Source organism: Brienomyrus brachyistius, chromosome 2 (assembly GCF_023856365.1).
Source record: "Brienomyrus brachyistius isolate T26 chromosome 2, BBRACH_0.4, whole genome shotgun sequence".
NCBI lineage: Eukaryota > Metazoa > Chordata > Actinopteri > Osteoglossiformes > Mormyridae > Brienomyrus > Brienomyrus brachyistius.
This window is the reverse complement of record NC_064534.1, coordinates 26,228,875-26,241,534: the sequence shown is the minus strand read 5'-3', so window position 1 is coordinate 26,241,534 and position 12,660 is coordinate 26,228,875. Positions and strand designations below refer to the sequence as shown.

Sequence of the window (12,660 nt, the reverse complement as noted above, 5' to 3'; positions counted from 1 at the left end):
AGTCAAGAATATAATTGCCTTGTTAGTCAATGAAATAAACAGGTTTTTAATCATTTTTGCCCCTATTGGTTACCCCAAGCCAAAAAAATACAAACATATCCTTAAATGATGAATGTTTTCTGTTTTATTTATTTTAGAGTTTAGATAAAAATGTAAGATTCTTCTGATTTCAGTATATACTTTAAATATATATCAATTGCCATGTTAAACTGTAATCCCAGTCTTACATAAACTGCAGAAAATAAAACATATCAAATTGCATTTGTATAGTCTATAAATTATAGAGATATGTGAAAAACCAAGTTATGACTAGGTTAGAAATATAATGTGTACAAAACAATCAGTTCAAACAAACAAATCAAACATGTCTATATATATATATATATATATATATATATATATATATATATATATATATATATATATATATATATATATATATACACATACACTCCATTCATTTCTAGGCAAAAAAAAACTCTACTGAGCGCTAACCTTAACCATAACAAGACAAACAAAATAGAGATTTTACGTTTTTGATTACATTCACAGATCTTTGTGAGGACCTGAAAATGATCCATACAATGTCAAATCAACAGGGTTTTATTACATGCTGGGGAACATTTGAAAAAGTACACGCACGTAAAGTTAGCTGCCATTTATACAGTGATCATAAAGGGATTTTTTAGTGCAATTATTCCTACTTCGAGTATATACTGCTCGTGAAGTTGGAGCATTTACTATATATCTATATATTCTGGGAAAAATAAAATATGTTTCCAGCATATCTGCCACTTCCCAGAACCCGTTCCCTAAGGGACTTTCCAGACCTCTTCTATGGCTACTTTCCAGCTTTCTGACACCCCACTTTTCTGCTGTTCTAGGTCATGGTCCTCACAGGACTTCAGCAGTTAACCTCTGAAACATGCAATTTATGAATAGTGGAATGGTACAGAAGTTATGTTGTGTGACAAAAGAAGAGGGAAATTCCAAGCACTGAGTTCAGGCCCACAGCCATCATTGCTCAGTGCCTTGACGATCAGTGATTATAGATCAGTGTCTTGCCACACAACTTGTTTAATCTGAATAAATTTTCCAGTAAACAGCAGGACCCATAAAGGCCCCCAGCAGAAGCCCAACAAGACAGTGCAGTTAAGCCTTTAACAACAACAACAATAACAATAATAATAATAATCTATACTTTCATTGATCCCTGTGGTGAAATTGTCATATGGCATATGAAAGACCATTTAGACTGAAAATGCTCTTTTTTGATTTCCCCGGTCATTTCAATTTCCTGCAGTTCATCTCCCTCCTTTCATTAAGCCAGGGCTGTTATTATAATGTAATGAATCCATTTTATTCTATGCAGCTTAACTATCTATGTTGTCATCAGTGACTGATTTCAAGCAAGAGACTTTTATATGCAAGGCTACTCATAAAGGAACAGAAAAGGCAAGACTTCCAAGGGCTGAAACCCATCCCTGTCACGATCCGTGGTTACGCGGGAGAGCATACAGGCAGGCAGACGGGCAGGAAGCAGGCAAGGCAGGCAAAATAAGGGTAAACTGGGGTTTATTAGGGAGCAGGGTTGAACAGGATAGACTACGGGTTCTGACATCGACAAACCTCAATGACGGACAAGAAACTAAGGCAAGACATGGACTGAAATAGACGGGACTGAGCGAAAATAAGTGGACACAGCTGGGCAAGATCAGGGAAGCACACGTGGATAATCGGGGGCGTGGCACACACGAGGATCGGACGAGCCATGCATGACAATCCCCCCCCCCCCAGGTAAATTTAATCTCTCCCTTGCAATTAAAATATTATCTTAATGCCCAGAGAGGGATAAATTCGGTAGCATTCAGGGCTCCAGTCATGTCTTCGGTTAGCCCTCTTCATACAACTTTACATCACATGACCTGTCTTTACTCTAGCCATGCGTACATGCTTGTTACTCTCTGTGGGATAGATAGTGAGAGGATCCCTTACAAAAACTACTTTAAAGTCACTTGCCACAGAATCTGAATTATGTCAATAAACCACAGCAATAAAATCTGCCACTTCCTCACATGTAACTTGAGGGCAGAAATTCGTATGACATGTACACATGCAAGACAGCACATACTGCAAAAAGGAAATGCGGCAATTTTTCTAATTGTTATTAGGGCTACTTTTTCTCTCAGTGCATGCAGATCAACTCATCAATAAGTAATTGCTTTGCATTTAAACATTACTTTCTTACTGATTAGGCTTCCTTGGGTGGTCTAAAGACATGCAGTTAGGCTGATTGACATCTTTAAATTGTTCATAGTATCTGAAAGTGTGGCTGAGTATTGCATGTATATGTAGCATATTACCAGCCCCCTCCCCCCCTCGTGATATTAAATAAACACCTAGAATGTCCTGGCAGGATTCTTCAGTTTAGCAGGCAATGTGACAAGTGAGTTGATAAGTGACGTCTTTCAGATCTGACGATAGTTTTGAAGACTGTTTCCCGTACTGTAGCAAGAGGGGGAAACAAAAAGTATGTGTTACAAAAACAAGTGGTTTACTGTCTTCTTGTATTGTGTGGTCATAAAGAAACTCATTTTCACTATTATACTGACAACATAGTGCAAACACAAAGTTTGATTCAAAGGAAAACATAGTTAAAAGCTACTCAGAGGTGGAAGGGTACTGGCACTGCACAAATGCGCAGTTAGAAAACAGAGCACTTTCTGTACTCTTACAATTTGTCCTTGTCTAGTTGAACCTATTTTTCATGGTGCTTTGATGTGAATAGCTCTTCTGTTAGGATCTGTTTTATAATTTATTGTGTTGCTCTTGCTCCATTGCTGACTTTCACTTGTTACTGGACATTTATTGGAAGTTCAGCCTAGCTGCACTTAAGCTTAATTGACTTCTTGACAGTTATAAGCTTGTGATGTGCATTTTCTATCCGCATCACTAGTATCTCACGTTAGACAATGCTGTGTAAATAACTGTAATGTAAATGCTTGCAATCCTAGAATTCATCAGACAAGGTAAATAGGGGAAGCAGATATGATACTATTTATGGATGCGTGCATTTATTAAGGCCAGTAATCAACCTACTGTAGTCGCTAATGTATATCCTGGTTAAGGCTAATTTGGATAAGTCAAGTGTGGTGTCATTATAAATAAGCTAGTATTTGAAAAATTGCTGTAAATGAAAGTGACAGTTAAGAAACATGGGGGAAATATTAGTAAATAAAGCCAATAGTGTGTCATAGTGTGTAAACTTTAAAAATTGAAACATACTGAAGCATTTTGAGAAAATGATCACAGTGAACCTGCATTTTGTTCATTAACATATCATGAATTATTGATGTGTGGGTTTTACCAGCTTACCTAAGTATAAAATGATTCAGAATGAAAGTGAAAGGAGTAACACCTGAAAATATATATACCTGATTTGGCCCCGTAACTCACCAGGACTGAGGACCAGCTTCTCACTTGGAAGGAAATCCTAAGCAGAGCAGAGAAACGACATGGCATTCAAATCAGCTCTTCTTCTGTTGGCTTTGGTTGCCTTTACCTACGCAGAAGGTAAGTTGCAGAAAGGGAGCATTAGACGGTTCATGCTTATATTACAATTACACAGAAATGCAAGATGTCAACCTTCCTGTGTTAAAATGTACCAAAGTAACAGGAGTACCTTTGGGTTTGGTAGGCTAAGGAACTATTAGCATTTATTTATCCTTTCTGGGACAGTGTTTCTCAAGCTGGTCCTTAGGGATGCAATCCCAGAGGATTCATGCTTTTGCTCCCTCCCAGCTTCCAGCCAGACAGTCCACATTTTTGTCCAGAAAAAGGGGTCTCTAGGGGTCCCCAAGAACTGGTTTAAGAGACTCTGTATTAGGGATCGGTGGAAACTGGCACCATATGAGGATTTATATAGGGCATCGGATCAAAAAATTTAAATAATTATGCATGTTTAAGATTTTATTATAGTAAAACATTTTGTCCAATAAATAAAAATTTACAACAGAATTCAGACTCCATATGCATATAGTATATAGATATGAATTATTTTTAAAACATCCATCCATCCATCCATTTTCAAAACCGCTTATCCTACTGGGTAGCGGGGGGTCCGGAGACTATCCCGGAAGCAATGGGCACGAGGCAGGGAACAACCCAGGATGGGGGGCCAGCCCATCGCATATTTTCAAAACATAAAATAAAAAACAAATATGCATTGCTTATGATAAAATGTCTGTCACATAAATTGATTATAATTATTATAAAATTACAGTACATTTACTACTGCCCACTAAACACATTTACTGCAAAGTTAAAATGAATAATAGTTGCCAGCTCTGCATCTGACCATTTTCGATGTATAAGAAGCACTCAAACTGCGATGTGTTTTGAAGCATTCACCAGTGAAGCACTGGACTGCTGTTTAAGCACCAGCAGCAAGATGATTCCTGCCAGAAGAGTAAAGTCATACGTCAGGCAGACGGTGAACAGCGGCTGCCAAATGCCTGCAATTCAGTAAGTATTTGTCACATATTAATTCAGTCATTATTAGCTACCTATCTTCACAACTGTACTGAATTTCTGGTTAGCTGTTTTTTTTAAATTATTATTAAAGTCATACATAACCGTAGCTAACATGGCCCGCTACCTCTAAACTGGAATGGAGTTTGTTTGGTTTTGTTTTTTTTCTGTATTAGTAGGAGACCAAGCGCTAATCTAGTGTGATGTATTAAAAGAAGCAAGTCATGCAGATTGATCCAAGTCTGAGACAGGAGGGATCAGTAGGCGGGGAAGCGACCATTGTTAGCTTTTTGGATGAACTGCTTCAAAAAGTGTTACTCTATTCTTCAACAAAGTACTAAAATGGTTAAATAGAGAAATAAAACTCTAGAAAATGCAAGTCCATCCATCCATCCATGCTCTAACCGCTTATCCTAGTCAGGGTTGTGGCCAGGGGGGGGGGGGGGGGGGGCTGGGGGTACATCTTGGTTGGGAATTTCGCAAGTGATTTCACAAGTTGATGATTAAAATCTTGTCGTCTTCAGATTCATCACAAAAAAAAACATGAAACTTTGTGCACCAGTTCCAGAAGATAATAACTGGGCAGCTAAACTCATGGATCTACTGGACCGAAAACAGCAAAGAAAATGAGCTGTGGTGAGATTCACCTTAGTCTATAGTCCATGTCTAGCTCATCCCGGTAGTTTGTGTATTGTCCCCTATCCAGGCAGTTTTGTCAGTGGCCTTCACTTTCTGTTTTACAGAATAAAAGGAGCCATCTAACAACTATCTGACCAACTGCAACTCGCATATGATCGCAGATAATTCAAGGACCTTGATTTGGACAAGGTTGAAAGTCGTCAACATTGGGAAAAGTCTATAGAAAAAAGTAATGGAATAAAATTAACATCCAGTGATAGTCAAGTTTGTTGCTGAAAAACTTTTACCAGTAGTAAAGTATGGTATTTGGAATTGTCTACCAAAAAATAATTTTAGACATTTTTAATTATGTCAATGTATGTTATCTTCAAAATATTATAGCATTGTATTCAGATGCCTATATGAAACTATATCAAAATCTGTATTTGAAAGCACTGTATTGTAGCTGTAGGTATACATGCAAATCAATGAGAACAAACTGGAAAATATTCATGCTTCTATGTTTGTCTGGGAAATTATTTAATACATGTATTTATTTATAAAATAATGACTACACACACACACACAAATACAATGCATATATTATATACAGTAAAATTAAAAGTTAATACCACAACATTTCCTTACAAATTGCATGCTTAAGTCACAAACTGGGGCAGCATGGTGGTGCAGTGGTTAGCACTGTTGCCTCACACCTCTGGGACCTGGGTTCGAGTCTCCGCCTGGGTCACATGTGTGTGGAGTTTGCATGTTCTCCCCGTGTCGTTGTGGGGTTTCCTCTGGGTACTCCGGTTTCCCCCCATGGTCCAAAAACATGCTGAAGCTAATTTGACTTGCTAAATTGCCCGTAGGAGGGAATGGTGTGGGAGTGTGCCCTGCGATGGGCTGGCCCCCCATCCTGGGTTGTTCCCTGCCTCGTGCCCATTGCTTCCAGGATAGCCTCCAGACCCCCCGCGACCCAGTAGGATAAGCGGTTTGGAAAATGGGTGGATGGATAGAATTCACAAACCGACATGAAGGCATTCTTCAATGAATTGATTCAATTTCCATTATTTCCATCTTATTAATTAATTAGAAAAAAAAATTTGTTCACGTACTAGTCAGGGACAGATTACGGACCGGGCCAGTGGGGCCGCTGCCCAGGGGCCCTTGGGGTGCAGGGGGCCCGTGGGGCCCCTAGCCCAAAACAATTTGCAACGCTTATCAACAATGGATTTTCGTTTGTCTATTTTAGAGGGCCTACATTCTTTGATCCTCTGCCTACAAGGGCCCCTGACCCTATAGGGAGGGCGTTTGGCTGCCAAGGGCCCTTGAATTGTGGTGGTGGTGGGGGGGGGGGGGGCTCGCAAACGTTTTGCCCAGGGGCCCACACAACCCATAATCCGTCCCTGGTACTAGTCCATCCATCCATCCATCCATCCATCACAGGGCATCATGTACTAGTCAAGTCACATTATTGTCATTTCACTCACATTCAACAAAGTTGTGTTTCGACAGAACGTTGGACTGCTAGACCAAAGAATAGTTGATCATTGAATACTGAACAACAAATACTGGTTAAAAAAAAAAAAAACAATACACAAGAATACACAATAATGACTTCAATAAAGCAGTAGTACTGGACAGTGCATATACAGAGTAGACAGTGCAAAATAAGTTCAGAGTGCTAATATGCAAGTGGAGACCTCTTCCATTAGCGTTTATGAGGTAGATGAGAGCTGAGGAGTCTGATAGTCTGGGAGAAACCAGAGCCAGATGGACCAAATACAAATTCTCCAGAACCTTATGTCCAGATGAAATGGAATGAACGGGCTGCTGGATGGATGCGAGCGGTCCTGTTTCATGTACTGTAGCGGGCTCTGTTTCTCCAGAGTTTCTTGTAGATGTCCTTTATGATAGTAGAGAGGGTCCTACACTGTATGATCTTTTCTGATGTCCACACTAATATTTGCTGGAGGAACATTGCAACTTTGGTCTGAAGCTTTGCAGAAGCAATGCAGCTGGTTAGGGTGTTCTCTATGGTTTCTCTGTATAAAGCTGCAAGCACATTTTGGGGGAGGAATGCTCTTTTCCATCGGCGGAGGAAGGAACTGCTGTACCTTGTTGATTTGGGAGATGATGTTGCTGGTCCAGGTGAGGTGATCTGCTCTGTGCACCCCAAGGAACCTGGTGCCTTTCACTTCTTCCACGGTGCAGCTGTTGATTCCTAGCAGAGAGTGTGCTGTACTGGACTTCCTGCAGTCTTAAATATGCCTTTAATAATTAAAAACAAGTGCCACTCTCATCTTCAGTCAGTGACTCATTAGCTTTTATAAGTGCTGTAGAAATGATAAAACTGCAGTATATTATTAACTACAGAACTACATACTTTACTGGTGCCCCCCCCCCCCTTCAGTGTACTGCTCTCGTCAGAAGTACTATGATAACCGGCTTGCAACTAATAAAAAATAAATGAGACGGAAAATCCCTGTCACCTGTTTTTACAATTTCCTGATGGTTGACACAAGAGGGAATTTTCTGGTTGGAGGAGAGTAAAATTCCTCAAAGATCAGCACCCCCTTGGAGAAGGCACCCCCACTTTTCTCTGAATCCACAATGGGGGCATTTCACTAAACATCACTTACGGTAATAAGTTGAATGTTATGGCCATTTTTTGCTTTGGGGCTCTGGGACTAAGCAGGAAATGGTAAATCTATTGCAAAAACATAACTTATAGCTGCTAGCATTTACCCCATTAATCCACTCATGAGAATGTGGCTTATTAATTATAGTCTTACATTGTTGGGGTGCAACAATAAGGTTAGACCTGTTTCAGCCGTAGATATTATCAGCGTTTTGACTGTAGATGCCGCCTTTCTCCTATAATCTCCTACAAAAGATAACGTATAAATTTAGATGTGTCAGTTAGTCATGTCTTTAGGCTGTGTGTGGTAGGGAGAACATGCAGAGCACACAGTCACTTTCAAACTTCACCCTGGGAGGTGTGTGGCAATAGTGTTATGCTGGCAACACTCTGAGACATAATAGGACACCCTTTCACCTCACTGCATGCCTTTGGATTCCTGGAGGCAATCCAGAGCTTACGCAAAACCACACACACACACATCCCAACAGGGAATGTCAGACTACAGTGATGGGCTTTGTGCCAGAATGCGTTTGTGACTAAAATTGAAAGTGGACTCTATAAAAGAGCACGTGGAGTCAGAGGGACCCAAGCTGGACTGGAGGCACAACAGAGGAACAGCAGTCATAGTGTTCTATCTTGACAAGGAACCAGCAAGAGCAGAGGCATGTCTTACCACAGTACAGCTAAGACCTCCCGGTTCATTCCTGCCATTTTCCTGTGGATCTGTGTCTTTTTCTCCTTCTGCATGGGTAAGTTACACCTACTTTGTTACTATATCAGTAGGAAAAACTCTGTCTCTCTCTGTCTGTCTGTCTCTCTCTCTGTCTGTCTGTCTCTCTCTGTCTGTCTGTCTCTCTCTGTCTGTCTGTCTCTCTCTCATACACATGCATACACATAATTATGTGTGTGTGTGTGTAACAGAGCACACATTACAAAATAGCACAGTAACACAACTGCTCTTATTTATTTAACTAGAAGTCATTATTTTAATATTTATCTAAATTCTAAATAAAGGATTCATCAGTGGCTCCCTTTGCATAGGATACTGAAATTTTATCAAAATTAAAGGCAATGGCATATTAACAAGTCATGCGTCTCCTGAGCAAGCAAACAGCTACATTTGAATTTGGGAATTTGATAGCTAGTGTGCATTTCTGCCAAACGGACCACCCTGCAATAGTGCATGATTTCCACAAGAGGGAGTAACACTCCAGGTTACTGCACCAATCCATCCTCCTGCATTGTGAAGCTTTTCTCTCACCCCGAAGGCATGCAATGGTTATGCAAGTTCCACATGAAGTAACACATTTACGTAACATTAAATAGTAAAATAAATAGTGCAGGTCAGACACTATAAAAACCCCTCCCAGATGCATTTCACAAAATAAATCATGTAAAGATGTTTTTAGTTACTGGCCTGTTGACATGTTACTTGCAGGAATGGGTTAGTTGTGTCTGCTGCTCACCCAATCAGTCAATTAGCCCCCCCTAGTGTACTGACCACATAAGCTATTTTCAGAGACACAGGACAAATGACACAGAATTAACAAACTAATGTAACGAGTGTGCAGGGTCAAACTTGCCAAGCAGGGAGTCGGGAGGGTTGGGGATTCATGCCAGATTTATACTGAGGTCCAAACAAATGCATGGTTTGTCACCACCACTGATGACTTGCAAAATTTCTAAATTAATTCTACAAACTGAAAACTGCGTGAATCCTGCTTCCAGCTCTTAAGGTTTACAATTGGAATGCTCTCCCTATGTTTGTATAGGTTTCATCCAGGTATTTCATTCCTGGAGATAAAAACCGACCTGTTTGGAGAACTGGCATCTCAGAATTGTCCAAACTGCATTCCCTGCAATTAACTCAAAGGTGTATTGTGCCCTGTGCTTCCTGGAATAAGCTACAAGAGTACTGTAATTCTAAATTGGATAAGTGATTGATGGATGGATGGATGGATGGATGGATGGATGGATGGATGGATGGACAGACAGATGTAGCTTGTAATGTGTCCTATTTAGGATGTGAACTTGTAATCTTCTTGATTCACTCTCACCTAAAGAAGATTTTCCTTTTTTCTCTGTTCATCTATTTTCTCACAGTGACCCAGGCTGATCTAGCCAATGACTGCTGTTTGAGTGTTGGCAAGAAGGAAATAGCATTTTCCTTTTTGACGGGATATGAAATCCAGGACAAAGGCAAAGGATGTGCGATCGATGCTGTGGTGTATGTATCTCGCTGTCTGTAAGGTATACATACAGCAGAATTAACAGCAGCTGTTTCAAGAGGTTGAAGACTTCACTATCTTTGCTGATAGCCTTTTAAAAAAACTACACTGTGGATCATTGTTAATTACATTTAAAATTCATTAGCATCTCAGCTGGCTTTGATACAATAGAAAAAGAAGTATAGAAAAAAATCTTCAAATAGCAATTTGGGTAATGGCAGTAAAACATTTTAAACAAGCTGAACGCAGAACATAAATATATGTTGTTGTTATGTTTAACTTTGATGTTTCAGCCTGATCACCAGAAGAGGCTTCAAACTCTGTGTACCAGCCACAGAAGAATGGGTGAAGAAGCTCACAGCCAAAATTGATAAAGAGACTAAGAGATGCAAATCCAATACACTCCAGGTAACTCCATCGCTCTGTTTTTATTATTTGAAAACACACACACACACTTCCTATCTAAATGGGGACCGTCCATTCATTTCTATGGGTAAAACCCAAATCCCAATCATAACACCCTTAACCCATCCCTAACCTGAACCATAAGTAACCAAACAAAATACAAGACTTTTGGCACTTTTATTTTTTTGATTGTATTCAACTAAAATTGAGGTTATCCAAATGGGGACCTGAAGATGTGTCCCCAAAAGTAAGGAAGTTTCAGGTTTTGCTGCAATTTGGGGACATTTTGGTCCCCAAATGTGATCTATGCAAACCCCCCCCTACACACACACACACGCACCTTCTTTGGTGCCTTTGGAATGTTGTGTACACTGCATTCCTAGAGACTTTGCAGCTATTCATAAACTTTCTCAATTGAACAAATTATTAATCAATTATTAATTTGTTAACTTATTGGTATTTTAACAATCTTTGGAAACACTGCGCACACTCTAGTCTAGCCTGTCAGGCCAAGTGTTAAGAACAGTCAGCAAAGACTTCAATCAGGAAGTGTAAAAGACTTTTAAAATCACAGAGGACTTTATAGTGGCGTGCTCCTTTTTGCAGTACCTTTCACCCCTCTTTCATGAGAACTCATCGGTAATATCCTCATCATTACAGGACAGAATCTGCAAGAGGCTGAGAGCCCCCGGCTTACCCAAAAGGCAGTGAAGGTCATGCCCTCTTCCAGCTGACGGTGACTCAACAGTCCAGATACCAGATTCACTTTCTGTTCCTTTTACTCACAGCTTTCCATGTCTTCATCTTCTTGCTTTACTTCTGTATAAGACATCCATCAGTAGACTATAAGTGAAATTAGGGGACCTTAGATAGTGGAAACAGACCTTGTCTAATGAATCTCCTGTAACTGTAACTCATTAACCTGTTAAACAATTTTTTGTCATCATCGTGCTGAAACTGCAAATTACTGACTTGGAATACTTTGTTGTTGGTTCACAACAGATTCATATTATTCAAAATTTTTTTGTAAGTGTCAAGCTAATGTACAATCATATTAAATATTACATACCAAAATAGTATTTATGGTAATATTGAAGTGATTGATTTCCATTATATGTGTATTAATTGTTTTCCTTATATGCCTTGAATAAAAAAGACTCATATATTGATCCATCCTAGTATTTTTCTATCTTTGATACACAAAATAATTTGGTTGTCTATCGTGATACACAAATTTACCTTCTCCCTGATCATACAGTAAGGCTGCTAGTCCAGCAAAGCACATACTAGGGTATTGTACTTAGATGATATTAAACAATGGATGTCACACAACTTCTCAAACTTAATGACAATAATATTGAAATTGTGCTGTTCGTCTTGTCACACGTTGGCTCGCAAGGCAGTCTGCTTGGTCCCTTATCATGCCATGCTGAACCTCATATGAAAAATTTGGGAGTGTTATTTGAGGACTCACTAAAGCTGAAAAAAACAGATTAACTTAGTTTTGAAAGCTAGTTTCTATCAGCTAAGACTGCCAAAATAAAACCCTTTCTTTCAAAAAAAGATCTCAAGAATGTTATCCATGTATTAATTACATCGAGACTAGACTAATACAACTCATTATATATAGGAATTTGAAAATCATCCATTTCCCACACAATGCAGCTGCCCGGCTTTTGAGTGACACATGCAAGCATGGTCATATTTACTGTAACCTTTTTTAGCATCAACACATTGGTTACCAGTGGATTTTAGAATTGGTTTTAAGTTTTATTGCTAGTTTTTAAAACACTAAACAGTCTAGCACAATGGATCTGCTATACTAACACGCACCTTCTAGATCTCTCAGCTTCTGCTAGCCACACCTACGGCAAGACTAATGGCAAGAGCCAATCAAGGTTTTGCAGTGGCAGCCCCAAGAATGTGGAATGCCTTACCTTTGTGCATCAGATCTGGCCTAAAGTTGACTGTTTTTCAATCACATCTGAAAACCTACCTGTTTCTGAAGCTGTAATTTTGTTGTGTTTATGTCAGCACCTCCATTATGGATGGAGTGGTGGTTCTGAGGCTAGGAATCTGTACCAGTAACTCGAAGGTTGTTGGTTCAGATCTTGTGAATGCCAAGACTGATTCTACTCTACATTGGACCCTTGAGTAACCTGCAATTGCCTTGTCCTGGGTATGATGTTAATCTACTTCCAGCCTTATAAGGAAGTCCTCCAACTTACAGGG

The 12,660-nt window shown here is 39.6% G+C and overlaps 2 protein-coding genes across 2 annotated transcripts; both read left to right on the top strand.

Annotated features, from left to right (window-relative positions):
• Positions 1 to 3,428: 3,428 nt before the first annotated feature.
• LOC125718809 (C-C motif chemokine 19-like) lies at positions 3,429 to 5,160 on the top strand. The gene is made up of 3 exons (XM_048992918.1): positions 3,429 to 3,573; positions 4,404 to 4,524; positions 5,055 to 5,160. Exons 1-3 carry the CDS (start codon positions 3,516 to 3,518, stop codon positions 5,158 to 5,160), a joined length of 285 nt encoding a protein of 94 aa, XP_048848875.1. The 5' UTR covers positions 3,429 to 3,515.
• A 3,110-nt stretch (positions 5,161 to 8,270) lies between these two features.
• LOC125726510 (C-C motif chemokine 19-like) lies at positions 8,271 to 11,599 on the top strand. The gene is made up of 4 exons (XM_049002910.1): positions 8,271 to 8,544; positions 9,899 to 10,022; positions 10,317 to 10,431; positions 11,089 to 11,599. The coding sequence occupies exons 1-4, from the start codon at positions 8,460 to 8,462 to the stop codon at positions 11,137 to 11,139; spliced, it is 375 nt and encodes a 124-aa protein (XP_048858867.1). The 5' UTR covers positions 8,271 to 8,459; the 3' UTR covers positions 11,140 to 11,599.
• Positions 11,600 to 12,660: the final 1,061 nt, after the last annotated feature.

Bases quoted from the DNA above. Each gene is read 5' to 3' on its own strand.
- LOC125726510 (XM_049002910.1), top strand. From the start codon at position 8,460: ATGTCTTACCACAGTACAGCTAAGACCTCCCGGTTCATTCCTGCCATT. The intron at 10,023-10,316 runs GTATGTATCTCG...TTGATGTTTCAG, and splicing joins TGTGCGATCGATGCTGTGGT to CCTGATCACCAGAAGAGGCT. The intron at 10,432-11,088 runs GTAACTCCATCG...TCATCATTACAG, and splicing joins GCAAATCCAATACACTCCAG to GACAGAATCTGCAAGAGGCT.
- LOC125718809 (XM_048992918.1), top strand. From the start codon at position 3,516: ATGGCATTCAAATCAGCTCTTCTTCTGTTGGCTTTGGTTGCCTTTACC. The intron at 3,574-4,403 runs GTAAGTTGCAGA...TGTGTTTTGAAG, and splicing joins TGCCTTTACCTACGCAGAAG to CATTCACCAGTGAAGCACTG. The intron at 4,525-5,054 runs GTAAGTATTTGT...TGTCGTCTTCAG, and splicing joins TGCCAAATGCCTGCAATTCA to ATTCATCACAAAAAAAAACA.